Source organism: Aspergillus pseudodeflectus, assembly GCF_044049435.1.
Source record: "Aspergillus pseudodeflectus strain CBS 756.74 chromosome Unknown BJX68scaffold_56, whole genome shotgun sequence".
In the NCBI taxonomy this organism is placed as follows: domain Eukaryota; kingdom Fungi; phylum Ascomycota; class Eurotiomycetes; order Eurotiales; family Aspergillaceae; genus Aspergillus; species Aspergillus pseudodeflectus.
This window is the reverse complement of record NW_027263832.1, coordinates 62,969-82,909: the sequence shown is the minus strand read 5'-3', so window position 1 is coordinate 82,909 and position 19,941 is coordinate 62,969. Positions and strand designations below refer to the sequence as shown.

Genomic DNA, 19,941 nt, shown 5'->3' with positions numbered 1-19,941 from the left:
TCCGTTCATACAAGGCGAGCGACTGATTCGTTTCGCCAGCAAAGACTCGCAGCAACCCTGGCGAAAGTGTGCGCGGAGATCGGCATTCTTGGAAGTCACCTAATAAGGACCTCAAAGGAAGAGGGTGGTTGTAAAACATCATTTCCCTTTCCGAGCATCTTAAATCGATTCAAGTGCAAGTGAGGGGTTGTCGAGTTACGCAGGGAGAGTACAGACGTCTGTGAATTCCGTCATCCGCCTGCCAGGAGGCACCAGGGTTTGGCACAGACAAGGCCAGCATGGCGTGATGAATTGGTCAATCTCGACGAATATTGCGTTTACTATTTAGGAGTCCACGACAGAAGACGTAAGTTGTAATGATACAGCGCCAAGAAAACCACCTTGTTCAAGCCAATGAGCGGAGAGTACGATGGCGTCCTGCAGTCTTCGTCCGCGTTCGTCGGGGTTATCAAGTCTTCATGAGTCGGTCCAAATAGGAAAAAGCATAACTTTGACCCTGAGTCTTAGACGCTCCAGGGAAAGCTCTGAGCCAGTAAGTACGCTCACCTCCGGGCATCTGGGGAGACAGATGGTGGAGAAGGAATGGAGGATTTTCCTTGGCACATATGTTCATTTAGTACTCCGTACCGCTAGCTTGGTCTGCCTCGAGTTCCCTGCATCTTGATAAACGGTCGAAGTTTTCCACGGGAAATTCCTTCCTTGTGACGTAAAGAGACATGAGAGATGGGCTGACGAAGCTAGTGCGCGAGGGCCATCGGAGTGTGTGCCGAGCCGGATGGCAGCGGTTGTCGGGGGTTCTGGAATGGATCTGGGCCCAGTCAGATTGGAATTTAGTCCCCATGTGCGCTAGAGGAGGGACAGGTAAAGTTTGAACTTTGTTGCCAGGGGTTGCTGATCATGCAGTCCGGGGAAAGTTGACGGAGCTGGAAAGGCGGCGGGCGACGGATGAACCTGGGCTCGAGCCACTCAGCACCATCTATCACGGGACTCCGCCGACTCATCGACGAGTCCTCGTGACCGGAAGCTGCTTGGCGGCCCGTCGTCGACTGTATCGCTGTCTTGAAACTTTGGACTGCTTGAGGCAAGAGTAGGCATTTGGCCGCTGCGGAAAGTGATCATGGACTTATAATACATAAAGAGATAACATCACGCTTCTACCTATGTTTGCACTGTTTTCCCTGCTACTAGTTATCCCCAGTTTGTAGGCCAGCTCCAGAAATCATCCCTGGTTAATAATACAGCGCTATGTACCGGGAATACCAAGAGGCGAAACTCTTGACTAACAGTTACTACCTCTCCGGTCCGCCATTTGTTCCCCAGTTTCCATTACGTCAGTGCAGGGCGATGAGCGAACCCGCTGGTCAAGTGCTTCAATTTCCAGAGCGTCAGAAAGAAATCGGCCGTCAGAGCCGGCATCATCTGACCAAAACCCCGGACTCGAAAGGAGGATCCCAGTGCAATCATTGAATAGCTGGCTCCGAATGAGAAGAGGTTGAAGACCATCAAAATTAGATCATTACCGGAAAAAAAGCAAAACAATCGCCTTGCCGACCGGGGATCAAATCACCATCGCAAAGAACGACGCTAGCCACGATGCTTGAGTATGCAGGATGAGGAACTACAAAGGAGGTCGGGCAATCAGGGATCTATACTCGCCTCGAGAGCTGCTGATTACTGGAGTCTTGGTCTTTGTTGAGTCAGAGTAAACAGTGCCACCCATCCCGAGATTCTTGCTGTTCGCCGCATTCATCGCCTCTTCCCTCTTGAGTCTTTCGCCTCTAAAAAAAAAAAAGCTTTGCTGCTACTTTCTACTTCTCACGTAAAATCTTTCCACGGCTCTGAAGAAGCAGAACGACCACCCTGTCATCGTTTCCACTAAGCCCTGTTTCACTTACTTCATCAAAACCTCACTCTCCTGCAGCCTCTTCAATCCATTCCCACTCTAACCCTCCCATCCGTCTTCCTCCTCGCTTCCGCTCCGGCGCTCTCGTTTGCAACTGACCACTCTCCGACATCTCTGCAATTACACGGCACTCTTGTTTGTCATTTTCCGGCCTCTCGGACCCATCCCTTTCGATAGTGCTTCCATTCAGGGCGAACCTTTGTTCCATCTGCTCCAATTCTGTGACTAACAGCTTCACCTGCCCCCTCACGCCGCTTGCTTGGCCCCTCTAGCCTGCTGCAACCTGCCTCAGAAGAGCTCGGTGGGAATCTGGGGAAAGAAAAGCTTTTTCAACCCCTGCCCTCAGCCCACCGTCTGATTTTCCTGGAATTCTATCGTTTCTGATTCGTAACCCTTTCGAGTCTGTTTCTGAATTGCCTTTCGTGAAAGGACAGAGCTGTCCGCTTATATAGAGCCCCGGCTCCAGCTACTATCCACCATGTCCGCCGCCGCGACTTCTCCGTCTCTTCCCATCCACAAACCCTCTCTCTCAACTGCGCCTCTGAGGACCGCTTCTCCTGCTACTCATTCTCGCAACACGTCGCCTCATTCCCCATGCTCCTCCCCAAATCAATCCAAGGCTAGCAGCCGTCGTGAGTCGTTTGGCTCCATCAAAGAAGACGTTGACGGTACGGGTTCCCTCGCCTTCACCTACAGAGATGTGGTTGGATCATCCCAGCTGTAGGTCACTGCCCAGTAGCTTATGTTGTCTCTAACATCGAGGACTAGGAATCGCACAATCCTTCGTGGATACTCATCTTGACCAGCCTCACAAAGAACGTCCGAAAGCGGACCTCTTCGAAATGCAACACCCACCAGAGTTCTGTTGCCCATGCGGAGGTTTCCTTGGGTGGAAGCAGATCCGCCTAGGTGGAAAGAGCCTCAGCAGAAGCTATAGCGATCTCCGGGCTCTTGGAAATGCGAGTGCTCGTGGTTGGGCCTGGGAAGCAACCCCTACACCAGCCAGCAAGGCACCTACACCGAAGGAACAGATACCAGAGCCGGGATCGTCCCGTTTGGAGAAATTACCCCCCGAGATTCTTGGTAAGGCCACTCTCAATCGGCAACATTGTTCACTTACCTAACTAGTGGCTTAGATCAAATCATATCACACCTAGCATTGGATGTTCCTCCGAACGGCTACACTCCCCGGAATGTGGACTTGGTTGCATGCCTTTTGACCTCGAAAACGTTGCACGCCGCAACTCTTAGCGTGTTGTACAGGAATATGACCTTTCCACACTCTATTATCTTCTCCAAAGCTCTCAATCACATGTCACAGTATCCCGCTTTGGGCACGCTGGTTCGTCGCCTCGATTTTTCTCACTTCACCTCGGTTGGTCTGGGGCGAACGAAGCAGATGAACTCCGAAATTCAGAATTTGACCTCAAGGACGCTTTTAGCTTTCCTAAATTTACTGCCAAACCTCAAGGAGTGTCTGCTTCAAGAACATCTTGAGGGAGACCTTAGCGTGGAAGTGATCGCGAAGCTGTTCACAGATCTTCCCAATTTGCATGCCATCGACTTTTGTGGAAGCAGCTCGTCGTCATTTTCGGCTCTTTTCCAGCAGGCTTTGACTTTCGGGGCTGGACTCCCGCTGACTTTGCCGAACCTTCGACGAATTTCCCTCCACGAATGCAGCGGCATTCCATCCTCTGCATTCGAGCTCCTTCTCCCTCGCTTGGTCAACTTGACTCATCTCGACGTCTCACACACACAGATTAGCGACGATGCATTGTTCGCGATCCCAGAGACCGCTAAGATTACCCATTTAAGCGTTTCCCGATGCATTCGACTGCGCGGGTCAAAGGTGGTGGAATTCTTGACCACACACCCGGCTGTCTGTGACTCGTTGGTTTTTCTGAATGTCATGACCGATGCCTCTCGGTACAGGCTGTTGGAGGAGGCGGATGTGCACAAGCTACTTCCGAAGCTTCCTACGACTCTTCGCTCCCTGAACCTCGGCGGCGCCAAGGTTACATCAGCCCATACCGATGCTCTCATCCCCTTGACCAAGCATTTAGAAGAACTAGGTTTGAGTTCCGCCGATCTATCCGCAAAGGACCTTAACCGCTTCTTCACCCCCTCTCAGCCCGCTGGCGAGGATGGGTCGGCGTCAGAAACTGCGGCGTGGGTGCCACCTACGCTCTGCTACCTTGATCTCACCAAGATCCCAGGGCTAAGCGTGGGTGTTGTTTTCAACACCAATGCTTGCCTGTTGCTCTCGAAACAGAGCTATCCTCTGCAGGTCATCGAATTCAGCGACAAGCTCATCACGCCATTGCGCGAAAAGCCCAAGAACACCAAGACTTCTCCCGACTGGACGGTTCGTGAACTGGGGCGTCGTGGATGGTACGTCCGCGACCCCGCGTCAATGCCCAACACTCCGCTTGACGACGGCTCTCGCTTTTGGAAAATGGGCGCTAGATGGTGGGGGATGAGAAAAATCCCTGTCGCCAATGGTGACGTGGGCGGGCTCTATGGACACTACATGTTCAAGAGGTGAAGTGCATCGAATGGTCGGATTCCTTTGGAAAATGAGTTGATGTTATACCCTTCTATTCTTGCATGTCCTATTTATTTACGTCTGTGTTTTGTTCTGGGCGGGACTCTCTTCTCCGGTTTTGACTATAAGGCACAAAAGTGAGCGGATCTCTTTTCATGTCATGATCAAGCGTGGGTTTGTTTTGGCTGCATAGCGAAGCAAGATTCATTCCAGGCGTATGGCATACTGATGTTAGCTCAAGAAGTTGGGGTCTGTTCGTGATTAGCTTTAGCTCTTGTTCTTCTTATTTTATTTTATTTTTTGCTCCTGTATGGCTTCAATCTGAGCTAGTTAGGATAATCGAGTATTATTATTTGCTTAAATCGATCTTCTTGTAAACTCTCCAAGCTCAGGTAAAGAGATTGGTAGGCAACGACTTCGGCCGATGATAGATCCGAGTCTAGCCCAATCACGTGCCTCCTCTTTCAACAGCTCGAGTCCCAAATTCTTAGCTTCTTTCGACGATCCCAACATCCTAAAAGCGCACGTCTCTTCTTGAAGGCTTTTGACCTTCCTCGACTCCCCCCTGCGCCTCCACTGGGAACTTTTCTCCCGATGGGTGGATTGCTCTGCGCGGCCCAGGACAGTGGACGCTGTCGAGTTCAATCACGATGGCACCTCCGAGCGGGTCGGCGGCGTACAAGAAGAAAGATGGCACCCTGACGATGTCACCGGATCGCCAGTCGGTGTCCTGGATTCCAGCAGCGGGCGGTGCATCTGGTACCATCACGATTTCTGTGTCTCAAGTGACGAGTGCGTTGCTCTGTTCCGATTTGTGATCCGCTGAGGGAAGCTCTGACAGGTACAGATTTACAACAGACACCCGCTAGCAGCCCGAAAGTCATGCTTAAAATCTTCGTCCTCCCTCCGAACAATCCTTCTGCGGCTCCCGAACAATACATTTTCTCGTTTACGGCTGGCGCGAATGCCCGAGCCGAAGCAGACGCCATCAAAGATGCTCTCAGTGCGGCGATACAGGCGGCCAAATCCGCGCAAGCGACGCCGACCCCCGCTGCAGCGTCGGCAGAAGGAGGAGGAATGTCGGCAGCTATGGCGATGGCGAGCGCGGTTTCGTCCGCAGGGTCAGGGAAGAACTGGTGGGATGACGATAAACGGCTCGGGACTGATGTGGAATTGCAACAGTCGTTATTAAAGGCGGATGCGAACCTCCAGAAAATGTTCATGGAGTCTTTACATACAAAACCGGATACACTGTCGGCGGGTCAGTTTATGTCGCAGTTTTGGTCTACGCGGCTGCATCTGCTACGGGCGCACGCTATTGAGCGATCACAGACACGAGGTTCTTACAATGTTCTATCGACGCTCAAGCCGCGGACGGAAGATAATGTGACGAAAATGAATATCAGCAAGGAGCAGATTCAGCTGATCTTCAACCAGCATCCGCTTGTCAAGCGGGTGTACGATGAGAACGTGCCGAAGCTGAGTGAATCACAATTTTGGTCACGGTTTTTCCAAAGTCGGTTGTTCAAGAAGCTGCGTGGAGAACGGATCACAGATTCGGATGCGACAGACGCAGTTTTGGATAAATATCTCAAGGCCGATGAGCAAGGGAACTTGATACGTGAGGTACATGTGCCGCATTTCCTTGATCTGGAAGGAAACGAAGGAAACAATAGTCAGCGTCGGGGAAATCGGCCAGACTTGGACATGAGACCTTCAGCCGTGGAAAAGGTGCCTATCATCCGTACATTGAACAGCTTGAGCGAAAAGATCATGGCGAATGTAGCCCCCGCGGATCGAGCAGCATCGGCACCTGTGGGGAAATTAGACGATGGCACATATGATGAGTTGCAACTGCGCGATTTACGTGGAGACGAAGCGCAGAACCGCATTCTATTGAACATCCGAGATCAAAACCGGTTCTTCTCGGCGGCCAAGCTCGCCGAGGATGAGCAAAAGCGATCGGTTGAGCAGCAGGATCCGGACAAGATACTACAAGATCTACGCAGCACACTTGAGCGGAATTTCCGCGACGATGGTTCGGCGCCGCTCGGCAAGCTAGTCGACCCGGAGGAAGACGAGGAGGAAGAGGACTCAGAAACGAGCTCAAGGACGCAGCGACATTTGGCGTCCAAGCAGATTCTCGATGTCATCAAAGACCGACGTGCCCAGGCGCAGGTTTCGGCAAGCTCCGACACGTACGGGTTGTCCGCGGCGCTGTACGACCGCCTAACCCTCACACACGCTACGACAACGGAGTTCTTACATCAATTCTGGCAGGCATTCTTGTCCGGAAACCCGGACCGTGCCGGGGAAGTGGCGTCACTCGTCGAGTCATTGAACCGCGCCATGGATCGGATCAACGCCGTTGCGCATGACGCAGAAGCAGAGCGCCAAGTCGAGGTAAACAAGGTAAAACAGCATGCACGCGAGGTGCTGCAGGCGACGAAGAAGAAGCTGCGGGTGAGTCTAGACAGTATACCGGGAGGAGAGCAGGCAGTGAAGCGACTATTGGGGCCAACAATCCGAGCCTTGGAAACAGCCCTGACTCGATACAAGGAGGCTTTGGCTGAGGAGACTAAGAATATAGATCCTAGCAATACCTAGTACCTTATGAAGCAAATGTATATCATGGTTCCTCAAAGACCGTACAGTGTGAAATCCCCGATGCCTCCGTAGTTACGCGTAGTACATACTATGTCACTATGCGAGTTTCGGGATGCCGAGGTCTATCCTTCCCCAGTAGTAATCACGGTTCCTCTACCACGTGTCCACCACTTCTTACCACATCTCACCACCAAACAACCTTCTTCAACACCCGCAATCAAATCACACCATATCGCCATGCAAACAAGCGGCTTGACAAACACCCCTATCACGAGATTTCTCCTAATCTATACAATTGCCGCGTCCATCGCCCTCTCCATCTTCGACGTCAAACATGTCCCCGCCATCTACGTCTCCCCGCACTTCTTCCCCTACGGCCAATTCTGGCGCGCGCTGATCTGGCAGGTCGCGGGGTTTACGAATTCGACAGAAGCGCTTTTTGGCGCGTTGTTGGTCTACCATGTTCGTGTTGTTGAGCGGGCATGGGGCTCGCGAAAGATGGCTGTTAGTCTTCCTTCTATGGTTTATTAACTGAATTGCTCGGCGAGAGACACGTGCTAATATCTGCTTCTTTAACAAGACATTCCTCCTTTCAACGTTACCGTATACGACGCTCCTCCCGCCGCTCATTTTGACTCTGGTCGTGAGACCACTCTCCCTGGGAAGAGTCAACTACCTTCCTTCCGGACCGACTGCGACAATCTTTGCCCTCCTTGCCCAGTATCACGCCTCTATACCCTCGACATACCGCTACACGATCTCTACTTCTACTCCGTCCACGCCGACCCCAGTAACCTCCCCCTCTGCTCCTTCCCAACCAACCCCACCACCACAAACAGCCAAGAAGTCCCTCACAGTCTCCCTAAGCGACAAATCAACAACCTACCTCGTCGCCGCTCAGCTCGCCCTCTCGCAGTTCCCATACATGATCCTATCCAGTGTCCTAGGCTGGATTGTCGGCGTAGCATGGCGCGCAGATATCCTACCCCTAGCTGCCGGAAGCGGGAGTTCGGGGTGGAGAGTGCCCGGGTGGGTTGTTGGGGAAGAAGGGAGTTCGTTCTCGATTTCGAGGTTCGGTAGAGGAGAAGGGGAGGCTAGTGGAGGGTTTGAGAGTTTGAGGCGCAGGCTGGAGAGTGAGGCAGCTGCAGCTGCTGCAAGTGGGAACTCGACTTCGAGTGGGGGTGGTGCTGCGAGTAGTAGGCAGAGGGTCGTTAGGGGTGATTGATCATACATAGTATCCGGTCTCTGTCTCCTCTATGTATCTATCTTATGGACCCTGTTGCGGAATAAAATAGAAATGTCGGTCTACTGGCGAGTCCACGGTGACTGTTGTAGTAGTTGACTACACTGACAACCCCAGTCACGTAACGAAAGGATTTCAATAATACCACGGGTTATATATACACTTATTGGAAAGTCATCCCATACTTTAATCCAAGGCGATTGCAAGTCCTACCAGTCAAACAACAAAAAGATTGAGGACCCGAAAAAAGAAAAAAGAATTCTCCCCGACTGGGAGTCGAACCCAGGTCTCCCGCGCTTGTGACTACTAAGCGTAATCTGACAAGCGGAAATCATGACCGTTAGACCATCGAGGAAATTGATGGTCAACTATTTCGCTTTTGGAAGCTCTCAGCAATTAGGAGGATACGCCCATTCCGGACCTCATTGCAAGGCAGAAGAAGGTGGAGGGAGTACTTCCTCAGTCTTCCTGGAGACTTTTCGGCCTATGAGAGGGGAAATAGTCAGGGCGAGCACATCGGTTAAGTGATGAGAAGAAAACAAGGATAACACCATAGCGGTTTGATAACGAGGGTGATCATTAGAGTTTCATACATCAAACTATAATCGAATACATGCTAACCAGATATGTTCTCCCTTCAAACTAACCAGACGGATAGGCAACGCTCAAGCCTGATGAATCTGCGCCCCCCGCCGGGGTTCCAACTACCAACCGGGCAGCCCAGTCCAGAAAAACGACCCAACAAAAAAGGAAAAAAGGGAAAAAGGAAGCTTTGGCTAACAACGCCACAGCAAAAAGAAAAAAGTCTCCCCGACTGGGAGTCGAACCCAGGTCTCCCGCGCTTGTGATTACATACTATAATCTGACAAGCGGAAATCATGACCGTTAGACCATCGAGGACTAGATCTACAATGTTCCAGATTTTGATCTTATGTGCGGCCAGCGCTTTTCACCCAATCAGGTAAACCAGTGCAGACCGGCCGGGGGCCTCAGGAGGAATAATGCAATGAAGCTGGCCAGTCAAATGGGAAACTATAATATAACAAACATCCGCGGAATATTACTGGAAATCCTTATCTGCTTCTGACCTGCGGCTCGAGGTATGATCAGTACCGTCTTCTTGTCTTCTCGCAAGAGATCTCGAAAGCTTCCTGCGAGATACATAAACCTCCATCGCCTACCTATGAACCCTCCATTCCACCGGCCTCTTCGGTGCTGGACTGCTGGCAAAAAAAAAAAAGGCAAGTATTCCCCTCGAGTCCAGCGAAAATCAACCGGCCAGAGCAAAACCAAAAAGAAATCTCCCCGACTGGGAGTCGAACCCAGGTCTCCCGCGCTTGTGATTACTAATTACAATCTGACAAGCGGAAATCATGACCGTTAGACCATCGAGGATTTGAGATGCCAAAGGATTTAATTTTTGATAACATGAGCCAAGGTTATATATCGCTGCTTTTGGAAAGGATATGTGGGGTCTGTCATTGTACTTGATGGAGAGAGTGGTGGTGGGCTTTTGTTTAAATTGTGTTGGAAATTCAAAAGATACCCAAGGTAAGGTATTAATGATTCACGAGTCAGATACCCTCTCTGAGCAACCGCTGCCGAACATAGCTGAGCTCTGACTCCCTGTCCTCCGGGCTGTATCTCCGGCGGGTTGAGAGATGCCTACTGTAGTGCAGGCCGATAGGCCATTGGAGTAGGCACATCGATTAGATGTTGAATTCGGCTCTCGGTGAGCAGGTTCGTACTCCGGATGTTGCCTGGAATCCAATTGAGATGGGTAGATAGATGAATAAGTTTACCCGGGTCCTCGGCGTTGACGAAGCGGTAGACTATGCTCCGAGATTTATATAGTTGTCGACTGGAGCCAAAAACAACGCCTTACATACAACTCACCATTTTTCTTTTTGTTTTCAACCACAAGTAAAAAAATACGAATTAACCCATAGTAGTAACAGCAAAGGTTGATTTGCATCGCCCAACGCCCCTGTCCCTGATCAAATCCTACAACAGCATCCCGACGTTCACCGTCATTCGGGGAGGCCGAGAAACCGCCGGCCCATCCCGACTACAAACAGAGTTTTAGCAGGACATCCCGAGGAGTACATTGTAGAATTGCCACGGGTCGGGATTTTCAAAGAATTGACACCGAAACAAACGGCCTAAGTCGTTCCATGTAGCTGACTGGCTACTTGCGATGCCGAGATTTCGACCACCACTCCTACTAGTGCGTTAGTATGTTGTTGGCTGAAACAGTTGAAACTGCAGTGGAAAAGTGGAAGCGATGGGACGGGCCAAGACAAGATTGGACTGGCCCGTACTTTGGTTGCCGGTGGCATCAAGATGGCGTCACGACTCGGAAACCACTAGACAAGATGAGCCGGGCAATTTAAGGTTCTAGAGGCATTCGGTTCAAGATATTGTTTTAATGAATTTTTTTTTAATGTCTATTGACTGGTTCTTTCTAATCTGGAAAAGAAGTACCAAGTTTTGAATCATTTAAAGAGATGTGTCATGGAGTAGAAAAAGTAGAACAGAGAGACTGCTCTCATCGGATTCTTGGATCATCAGCACATAAGGAAAAGTTAAAAGAAACTCTAACAAATTGTTCGGAGGCACAACCCAATGTAACCATGAACAAAGTCCACTCGCTTCGAAACAGCGAGGGCAACGATGGATATCAGTAGTCCAAACCCATAATCATCCCATAACATGAAAAAAAGCAATCGTATGCGTGTCCATCTAACATTGAAGAAAGCAAATGAGACATGTAAATGTCGTGCAAAGACCAAACGCCAATCATTCTTTTGTCATATCAAAGTTGGATGCAAGGAGAGAGACCGTTTATTCGACGGCGGAGGAGTTGTTACCGTGGAGGACGGGATTGACCTTGGGGTTCCACTTCATCTTGAACTCCTTGCCAAGCTCCTTGCGGACGGCGGCCTTGACGGCTTCAAGGACGTTGGGGAAGACGCCAAAGTTGGCGGGGTTGTGCTCGTCGTTGTCGCCGCCCTGGAAAACACCGGTGCGGACGAGGCAGGTGTTCCAGCCGTACATGTTTCCACCGCAAATGTCGGAGGCGGGGTTGTCGCCGACCATGTAGATGTTCTGGGGGAGGGTGTTTTGGTTGTGGATTTGCTCCATCCACGCACGGAGGACCTCGTCGGCGTAGGTGTAGGTGGCACGCTCTGGCTTTCCGTAGACAACACGCTCGAGATCAACGCCGGTCAGAGCCTTGTACTGAGCTTCAATGGAGATACGGAAAGCACCCTGGGTGAGACGGGGAGGACCCTTGTGGTCGGTAGGGAAGACCAAGTCACCCTGGGAGAAGTAGACGGGGATGCGGGAAGCAACGGGGTCCTTGGCGCGGGTCAGGAGCTTGCCGTCCTCGGCGAGCAGAAGATCGATAATGAGCTGCATGTCGGTCTGGTAGTCGCGAGAGTCGGCAAAGACGAGAATGGCGTCGAACTTGATCTTGGAGAAGTCGCGGGGCTTGGCCTGGGCGCGGTCCTCCTCAGAGAAGCACCTCCAGGGGGAGATGGTAGGATCCCAAGCGAGGATATCCTTGGGGTGAATGACGTTCTTGAAGCCGTAGTTCTCCGCAACCTCGCGAATCTTCTGGCCCTCACCACCGCAAACGAGCACGGTGTCGTAGTACTCTGACAGAGCCTGCATGGGAGTGTGCGATTGGATGAATTGGTCGGTAGAGATGGGATGCTCGAGAACCTCGGAGAGCTGCTGGCAGCGGGCAGCCTCGGTCTTACCACCACCGTTGGTCAAAAGAATGTAAGGGATCTTGATACCAAGCTCGTTGTCACCATTGAGCATGCGGAGAGCCTCCTTGGCCTCGGGAATGGCCTCGTTACCGTGGGCGAGCACACCGTCAATGTCAAAGGCAAACGCCATGTTCTTCGCAGCAGCGACCTTCTCCTGGGACATGTCCTGGACCTGAGAGGCCAGAATGTCGCGCGAGACGGAAGATGCATCCGCGGTGTAGACTGACGAGAGGCGAGAGACGCGGGGAGAGCGAGGAATGGGGAGAGAAGTGCCAAATGAGTTGCGCGAGCCGCGACGGTCTCTGGTGGAGGGAGACAAGCTCAGGTTGTGCATGAAGGCAGCAGCATCGCTGATGGAGCTTCTGGTGGCGGGGACTTCAGTGATGTTGCCAGCCTCGTTGGGAATGGGCAGAGAGCCGGCCATGCTGCCGCGGTCTCTGGGAGAGCGAGCATCGGGGGCAACGCCAGCGTTACCAGGCACGGTAGGCTGGGGCTCAACGCCGAAATCAGAGTCTTCGAAGCGAGGCATTGTGATGGGTTAGGTGCAATTGACTGCAAAGTAAGACGGAGGAGGGGTGGATAGGATGGATGATATCACTTGAGAGCAGATGTACTACGAGTAGATAGCTTCCGCTTCAAGAGTGGTGAGGAGGATGAGGATGAGGATGAAGAAGGACTCGGCAAGGAGGGAAAGAAGCTGTCGTTATATAGGACGAGCCAGCAAAGGAAGAAAGAAGCTGAGATATGAGAAAAAGTCAGACAAAGGAGGGAGGCTGATAGCTAATAAATGCGTCGCTGCATGTCGCAGTGGTGGCCACATCACATCGTTGCCAACCAAAAAGGTGTATTTTCCCTGCGTGCATCAATTATTCACTGCCAGCCAGGCTCCACCCAAGGGGCCCTTGTATCATCATCTCATTCCGAATCCCAGGGATTCTCGCCATCATCATTAGCTGGCGGGCGCTCTTATCCACAGGCAGAGCAGTGAGGACGGTTCCAGTGGATAAGTAATTTACAGGTCTCGATACCCAGAGTTACTGCCTGCGCCAGAGAGCGTCAACGATACTGCCTCGTGCTTTCCCACGCCTTATCTGGAGAGATAAACTATCGCATCAGCTGTGTTGCTGCTTTCTGTTGGTGCTGCGTACAAGTCCCAGCTTGAAATGTGGAAGGTAGCACTCCTTATCGAGCCCCGAACATTTCGAAATTCACAGCGGCGTTTTACAAATTTCAGCGACTGATCCTCTGGGTTTCGCATGGAAGCAGGAGCCGCCGTGATTGGATAGGGCTCAGGCCGGCGGAGTCGGTGGGCAGCGCTGATTGGCACGTGTAAGGATTCCACCCGTGGACCAGCCACAGATCGATGGAGACCGATGACGATCAAAAAGACGGACTCTGATGTCATCCGGGCTCTGAATTCCTTTTCTGAAGCTGGCAATGGCCTCATGGGGAGCTCAGGTCTACTGCCGTGGTGGGGTCGCATGGTGTAAGACAGTCAGGTAGCTGTGCTGGCTTTTCTGCATTTTGCGACAGTGTGAGAGACAACATGAAAGACAAAAAGCCACTTTGGTAGCAGATCACTGCTGCACTGCATGAGAAATAGATTAATCCCCCATTCCGGACCAGCTCCGTGGGCAAATTGCCCGCATTCAGGCATTGTTGGATAAAAACAGCCAAGCGGCCAGTAACCCCTCCTGAGTCCCCTTCAACCCCACCAGCTCCCCTTTATCCTTCGTCATAGCACCAGGACTGTTGTGACTTCGCATTTTCTTCCCCTCTCTCCCACCTTCCTGCTTTTCGCATCCTAGACTAGACTTTCTTCATCTCAATTGCATTGATACCCATTCAGTATGTCTTCTGGAAAGAGCTTCAAGCTGAGCAACGGCGTCACCATCCCCGGCGTGGGCTTCGGTACCTTCGCCAACGAGGGCGCAAAGGGGGAGACCTATAAGGCGGTCGTCAAGGCCCTCGAGGTTGGCTACCGACACTTGGACTGCGCCTGGTACTATCTCAACGAGGGCGAGGTTGGCGATGCTGTGGCCGACTTCCTCAAGGCGAACCCCTCCGTCAAGCGCGAGGACATCTTCATCACCACCAAGGTCTGGAACCACCTTCACCGTTACGAAGACGTCCTCTGGTCCATCGAGGACTCCCTGAAGAAGCTCAAGCTCGACTATGTTGATTTATACCTCGTCCACTGGCCCATCGCCGCCGAGAAGGATGGCCAGGAGAAGCCCAAGATCGGTCCCGATGGAAAGGTACGTACCTGGCCTGCTCGCTGACGAAATGGATGCTGACCCCCGCAGTACGTGATCCTCAAGGACCTCACCGAGAACCCCGAGCCCACCTGGCAGGCCATGGAGAAGATCTACGCAGACAAGAAGGCCCGCGCCATCGGTGTCTCCAACTGGACCATCGAAGGCCTCGACAAGCTGCTCAAGCACGCCAAGGTCGCCCCCCATGTCAACCAGATCGAGATTCACCCCTTCCTCCCCAACGAGGAGCTCGTCCAGTACTGCTTCAAGCACGACATCCTGCCCCAGGCCTACTCCCCGCTGGGCTCCCAGAACCAGGTCCCCACCACCGGCGAGCGCGTCAGCGAAAACGCGACCCTCAACGAGATTGCCAAGAAGGGCGGAAACACGCTGGCCCAGGTCCTCATTGCCTGGGGTTTGCGCCGCGGATACGTTGTCCTCCCCAAGAGCTCGAACCCTTCGCGCATCGAGTCCAACTTTAAGAGCATCGAGCTAAGCGATGCCGACTACGAGGCTGTCAACAAGGTCGCCGAGGGCCGCCACTTCCGCTTCGTCAACATGAAGGATACCTTTGGTTACGACGTGTGGCCCGAGGAGACCGCGAAGAACCTGTCTGCGTAGATTTGATGACGAGAAGAGATTTCGCTTTTTTCGTCTTTATTGGCCAAACCGCTCCGTTATGCAGGTCATAGCGCGCAATGTTCGACACCCCCCTGTCCTCGGTATTACTGTCTACCAATGGAGCAGGAGAGCATGTGAGCCGGGCGGGAGAAGCGCCAGGAACGTCGGAACATGTCGAGGAATCTGGAATAGAGACAAATTTTAGAATGCATGTTTCCCGGTTACCACTTGCAACTCTTCTGTGTAAAGTTGAATACGAGAACCAATAAAATTAGCAACCCAGTCTGCAGTGACAGTGTGGATACAGAGTGAAAAGACGGAGGACAGTCCTCCATCTCTGGAGTTTTTCCCTCACGCCAGTGACGTCATTCCGCTTCCCCTTGTTCCCGCCCACACTTCGACTTCCGCTTCCAATCTTACTCCAGACAGGCCGTTGCATCTCGGAAATTCACGGAATCACAATGCACCGGTGGGCAAATCCAGACAAGCTCTAGTCCAAGAACGGCCTGACGGTACCCACACAGCCCTAATTAGCCCCCCTTGCGAGGACTGCAGGCTAACGCCGCTGTGGCCGCTGTGGCTTGCTTCGGGCGTTCGTGTATCAGTCTGGTGGGGTCGCGGATTGCGATTATGGATAAGCGGTGCAGATGCTAATCCAATCCATTCCCGAGTATGAGGGCAGAATGAGATAATTGTCGTCTTTCTCGAATCTCGAGACTACCCGAGGGAATCGGTTCAAGGGACGTGGGGGGTATCGGGTTTGTAGGAGCAGAGAAGGCCGGGGAAAATGTATAGAGTAAGTTGAGCGAGGTTATTCAGATCCTCTTCGTTCCTGACTGCCTGCTGTATACAATCCGTTATTTTCAACTTTGAACTCTCCCAATACTAACATCTTACGATGTAAGAGATCGATTAAGCCGCCAAACCCCCTTGGCTTCCTCGAAGCCAAGAGTCCCAACTTGAAACCACACACCCTTCGTCTCGGATCCCCTACCTAACCAACGCCAGACCAAGGATTTAGATTAGATTACCTACCAGGCACACCCCCTGTCAGCCCCAAGCGCCGAGCATTCTTCCTCGCAATTAAGTTCTCTCCTGCAGCCGTCTTGCAGCCGGGAAGAACGACTCTGGCAAACCTTCCTACGGAACTGCCCGACTGGACTTAGCAAAGTCTAATTGGCTCTGACGAGGATGCGATATACATGTCGATCATGGTGATCACGTAGTTAAGATATTCAGAGCTGGGTAGATTGTAGTAGTACGCTGGAGTAGAGTAGTATTGGAGGGTAATTGAGGGAGCAGTGCAGTGCTTTTGCGGCTGCAGATGCAACTGCAAATGCAATGCACCTTTCGGCCTTGGAGCCCGCCACTACGGAGAAGCCTATATACGGCGCCGTCGAGCACGTTCAACAGCTTGGGCTTGCTTGACTCGGCCATGATGCGGAGGGATGGAGTATCTACGCACAATACGGATAAGGCCTGCAGAACGTGAACATGAACATGCGCGGTGGAGAGGATCTTCCCGAACCTTCGAGTTTCTGAGAGTGACTCTGATATCATAGTGCATTGTTTATCTGCATGTGCTTCCCCTCTAGGCTCAACTCGGGCAGCCCTGAGGCCGACTGAGGAGTATACTGTCGTCAGGCCTCCCGAGCGGCGGATATGCTGTAGGCGCGGAAAACTCTTGCGAGACAAGAGTTGCTCCTTTCTAGATTGCGGAGGGAAATCGTTGTATGAAGGGGGCCTGGTGATGTTGACACTTGACCCAAGACCTAAAGGCTATAGCACCGACGGATCATGAAGTCGATGTCGTGAGATAACCTGTTGACTTTCTTTTTTTTTTCTTTTTCTTTGCTTTTGCGAGGTGCAGCGAGAATGACTCGCGAGGAAATCGTTTTCGCTAGCTCAAGCCACAGCCGGAATTAGTGAGGGAGATGGATGCGATGACGCTGGGTGGCTTTTTGCGGGGATGCTGCTTGCTGTTCTCCAAAAGAGTCTCAATCTCTGCATATCATCGAGTGAACGTCACAAGAAATGAGAAAAGACCAACTCTAGGAATCTTCATTGCCACCGCAATATCCAGCCTCGGAAAAGACCTGGATATAGGATCCTGAGTTTCAGTGTTTCACGGGCTCGAAGCCTTGCTAGCGAAAGGTTGGTCCTTTTGTCCCTGCAGATCTTATAACTATCCGTTTGTTGTATAACCAGGGAAGCGGCCAACGAGCGACGGACCTGTTTTGGTCCCTTTCCTGGGATCTGTGCGCTGCTGAGAGAAACGGCGAGATGAGAAAATCCAGCCAAAGCACGCAAGACGAGAATGATTTGATCAATTGGTATCACAGAAGCTAACAGTGCAAACCCATCCCAACTCCGGTCCCGTCCTCCAACTCCGAAGCCAAACGAAGGAACATATTTACAATTACACAGACAATATTCATGCCCAACCAACAGACCGAGATGGCCGAAGATATTAAAAAAAACTAAGTTCGACGAACTCGCCTCGGCATCGGTGTCGAGCCCGCATTTACCTTGAGCAGGTTCGTCTTGACGGATCGTCCAGCACTCAGCAGCGACGGCCGCTCGGACGTAGTGTTCACCGTGGAAGGTGCCTTTGGCAGCATGGACTTTGGCGACTTGGGCGTTAATTTCTTACGCTTTGCAATCGGACTGCCAGTGGGCGACAAGGGGAATGACGCTGCGCTGCTCGGGTCGAAAGAGGTGGAGTCGAGTGGCTTTGGTGGTCCCAACCGCCGCACACGCCGGCCCCGAGGCGCTGCAGTAGGAGATGCAGTAGTTGCTGCAGCTGCAGCGTTTTCACCACCACTCGCAAGCGACGCCTGCGACTGAGAATTGCGGCTACTGGCCGCCCTTTTTTTCTCGGGACTTTTTGCTGTCGTGGCCTTGGCGCCCTGGCTGCCGGTCGTTTCGCTGTCGCTGGCGTCGCCTTCGAATTCTACTAGGCGCTCGTCGTTCCACGAGACATTTTTCTTGGGTTTGTTTGTTAGCCGTTGGCTACCGCTGTCCGACGTAGGGCTTGCATCTGGAGTTTGTCGCGAGAGGCTTTGCAGCGTAGCTTTTGGTAGCAGAGACTCCCCTTTGTTCCGTTGAGTGTTGCGTTTAGTTTCGAGAGCAAGCTCTTGTGCTTCGGTTCGCTTAACAAAGACGAATTCAGTGCCCTTGGCCCGACGCAGCGAGAGTGTGGTGCGGAAAGCGTTCGGGGCGGCTGCTCGCTGGAGCGATCTCACTCGCGTGCTTCGGCGGGCAACGGGGCTAGCAGAACTGTTTTCATCTGCAACCTCACCTTTCTCAACCGGCTTTGACGGAGATTTCTGAGGTGATGGCGAGTTGGTATCCAGGTCCTCCAGCACCCGACGCTCAGGTGTAGGAATCTCGATAACAACTTCCGACTGTGGCTGCGGCTGCGGCTCCTCCTTCTCTTCAGGGTCCTGGGCGATCATCGTTGCCGCTGCCTCGGCCTCTGCGGCCGCCTTGGCTTCGCGCTTTGCTTTGGCCTTGGACAGGAAGTTGTTCAGCAGCTCGGTATCTTCTCCGCCTAGAGAGCTGCGGAGCGCTGATCGAACGAGAGTCGACTCTTGCTCGACTGATAACTGCACGGGCGCTGTCATTGTGGTATCGGTATCCTGGACTGTTTTGGTAGGTGTCGTAACGACGTTCGGTCGGAGCTGCTGCTCGTCTGCTGTTGCTACATCAAATGCATTGTCGGTCGCATCTTTGCCAACCAGGACACCTGTAGTCGTAGATGTAGCGACTTCGTAGTCGACCTCATCCAGGGGTTTTATGTTCACGATCACCCCACACTGTTCGGTTGGTAGGCGCCGGGCCTCACCAGGTAGCGCATCGGGATAGGCTGCCCCGAAAACCAGGCTCCCCGGGGTATGCATCGGCGATTCGCCCGTTGCCTCAGGGTCGCCTGTTGACGTGGTTCCACCCGGAGCGGCCCCGATCTCGGCCATGTCCACATCGTCCTGCTCGACCTGCATATCATCAACAAGCAGTTGTTCGTCTGCACTGACTACAACTGCGGGCAGTTTGCCTAATAAGGTAGTCAGCGAACACGCTCGCCATACGCGGTAAGCACTAGATTTCTCGTGGGGGACGTACGTCGTTTGCGCGAGACTTCCGACTCCCACTTGGTTTCAAGAAACGACCTGCCTCGCACTGCGGATGTTTCGGGACCCTCCTCCTCTACGTCTGCCTCAGTAGAAAACCTCTGCGTCGAAAGGCATTGTCTCTTGACACCGCGGAGACCCTCGTTGTTCCGCTGCGTATTGATCTCAAGTAGAAGCTCGCTCTCCTTTAGCCCCCTCGTATCCGGATTGATCAGCTGCTGCAGAGCCTTCATACTGTTGAATGAGGATCGGAACCGCTTCCACACTTTTCGCGGCTTGGAGCGCGCCGCTAGGAACGATGTTGATGGTTTGCGCTCCCACACGCGGGGTGCGTTTGTAGATTTGACCGGCGTAAAATGGATTTCGGCTTCGTCGAGATGACTAGATTTGTCGTTGCTGGTTAGCGACTTTGCCTCATGTAGATGCCTTGTCTTCAATAAACTCGTGACATGACGGTCGTGTGGGGTTGGAAGGCGGATCGAGTGAGATGCTTGAGATGGAGGAAAAGGGGTCTGCCTGTCTCCTCCTGCGCCCTTGACACCGACAGTATCGCGCGGTCGGTCCATCGCCAGTCTCGAGAATGCTTGATACTGAAATCAAAAACAATTGGCACTTACCGTATCTGTGGTTGTGCGGGGAGAGAATTCGCTGGATCCATCTTGTCGACGCGCGGAATGCTCCTCGCGAGATGGTCAAAGGACGCTGGAATTGAGGGTGGAATCATAAAATGATGAACTGTTGGTAAGACGATACAGATTGCTAAATAATAAAAACAACAAGATACAGCGTAAGCCGGCGATATTGGCGGGGTCGCGAAGTGTCGTGGCGCGTTGACGACTGCAGAAAGGCGTTGGAGTTTCG

At 52.5% G+C, this 19,941-nt stretch overlaps 6 protein-coding genes and 3 non-coding genes across 9 annotated transcripts; 4 read left to right on the top strand and 5 right to left on the bottom strand.

The window, feature by feature from the left end:
* Positions 1-1,924: 1,924 nt before the first annotated feature.
* BJX68DRAFT_170153 (Leucine Rich Repeat domain protein) lies at positions 1,925-4,810 on the top strand. The gene is made up of 3 exons (XM_071037040.1): positions 1,925-2,571; positions 2,672-2,986; positions 3,040-4,810. The coding sequence occupies exons 1-3, from the start codon at positions 2,382-2,384 to the stop codon at positions 4,446-4,448; spliced, it is 1,914 nt and encodes a 637-aa protein (XP_070894668.1). The 5' UTR covers positions 1,925-2,381; the 3' UTR covers positions 4,449-4,810.
* A 145-nt stretch (positions 4,811-4,955) lies between these two features.
* On the top strand, positions 4,956-7,256 carry BJX68DRAFT_245239 (TFIIH subunit TFB1 family protein). Its single transcript, XM_071041467.1, has 2 exons — positions 4,956-5,240; positions 5,296-7,256. The coding sequence occupies exons 1-2, from the start codon at positions 5,099-5,101 to the stop codon at positions 7,053-7,055; spliced, it is 1,902 nt and encodes a 633-aa protein (XP_070894667.1). The 5' UTR covers positions 4,956-5,098; the 3' UTR covers positions 7,056-7,256.
* Positions 7,257-8,643, top strand: dscB. Its single transcript, XM_071041466.1, has 2 exons — positions 7,257-7,559; positions 7,636-8,643. The coding sequence occupies exons 1-2, from the start codon at positions 7,293-7,295 to the stop codon at positions 8,278-8,280; spliced, it is 912 nt and encodes a 303-aa protein (XP_070894666.1). The 5' UTR covers positions 7,257-7,292; the 3' UTR covers positions 8,281-8,643.
* BJX68DRAFT_t144 lies at positions 8,560-8,653 on the bottom strand. Its single transcript has one exon. It is a non-coding gene; the product is annotated as a tRNA-Asp (tRNA).
* A 451-nt stretch (positions 8,654-9,104) lies between these two features.
* On the bottom strand, positions 9,105-9,198 carry BJX68DRAFT_t143. The gene has a single exon. It is a non-coding gene; the product is annotated as a tRNA-Asp (tRNA).
* A 401-nt stretch (positions 9,199-9,599) lies between these two features.
* Positions 9,600-9,693, bottom strand: BJX68DRAFT_t142. Its single transcript has one exon. It is a non-coding gene; the product is annotated as a tRNA-Asp (tRNA).
* A 1,087-nt stretch (positions 9,694-10,780) lies between these two features.
* On the bottom strand, positions 10,781-13,212 carry BJX68DRAFT_245235 (phosphatidyl synthase). The gene has a single exon (XM_071041465.1). The coding sequence runs from the start codon at positions 12,601-12,603 to the stop codon at positions 11,143-11,145; it is 1,461 nt and encodes a 486-aa protein (XP_070894665.1). The 5' UTR covers positions 12,604-13,212; the 3' UTR covers positions 10,781-11,142.
* A 532-nt stretch (positions 13,213-13,744) lies between these two features.
* Positions 13,745-15,314, top strand: gldB (putative glycerol dehydrogenase (GldB)). The gene is made up of 2 exons (XM_071041464.1): positions 13,745-14,332; positions 14,381-15,314. Exons 1-2 carry the CDS (start codon positions 13,925-13,927, stop codon positions 14,948-14,950), a joined length of 978 nt encoding a protein of 325 aa, XP_070894664.1. The 5' UTR covers positions 13,745-13,924; the 3' UTR covers positions 14,951-15,314.
* A 2,116-nt stretch (positions 15,315-17,430) lies between these two features.
* On the bottom strand, positions 17,431-19,738 carry BJX68DRAFT_271047 (uncharacterized protein; the record flags this gene model as incomplete). The annotated part of the gene is made up of 3 exons (XM_071046866.1): positions 17,431-19,004; positions 19,073-19,461; positions 19,698-19,738. The coding sequence occupies 3 exons, from the start codon at positions 19,736-19,738 to the stop codon at positions 17,431-17,433; spliced, it is 2,004 nt and encodes a 667-aa protein (XP_070894663.1).
* Positions 19,739-19,941: the final 203 nt, after the last annotated feature.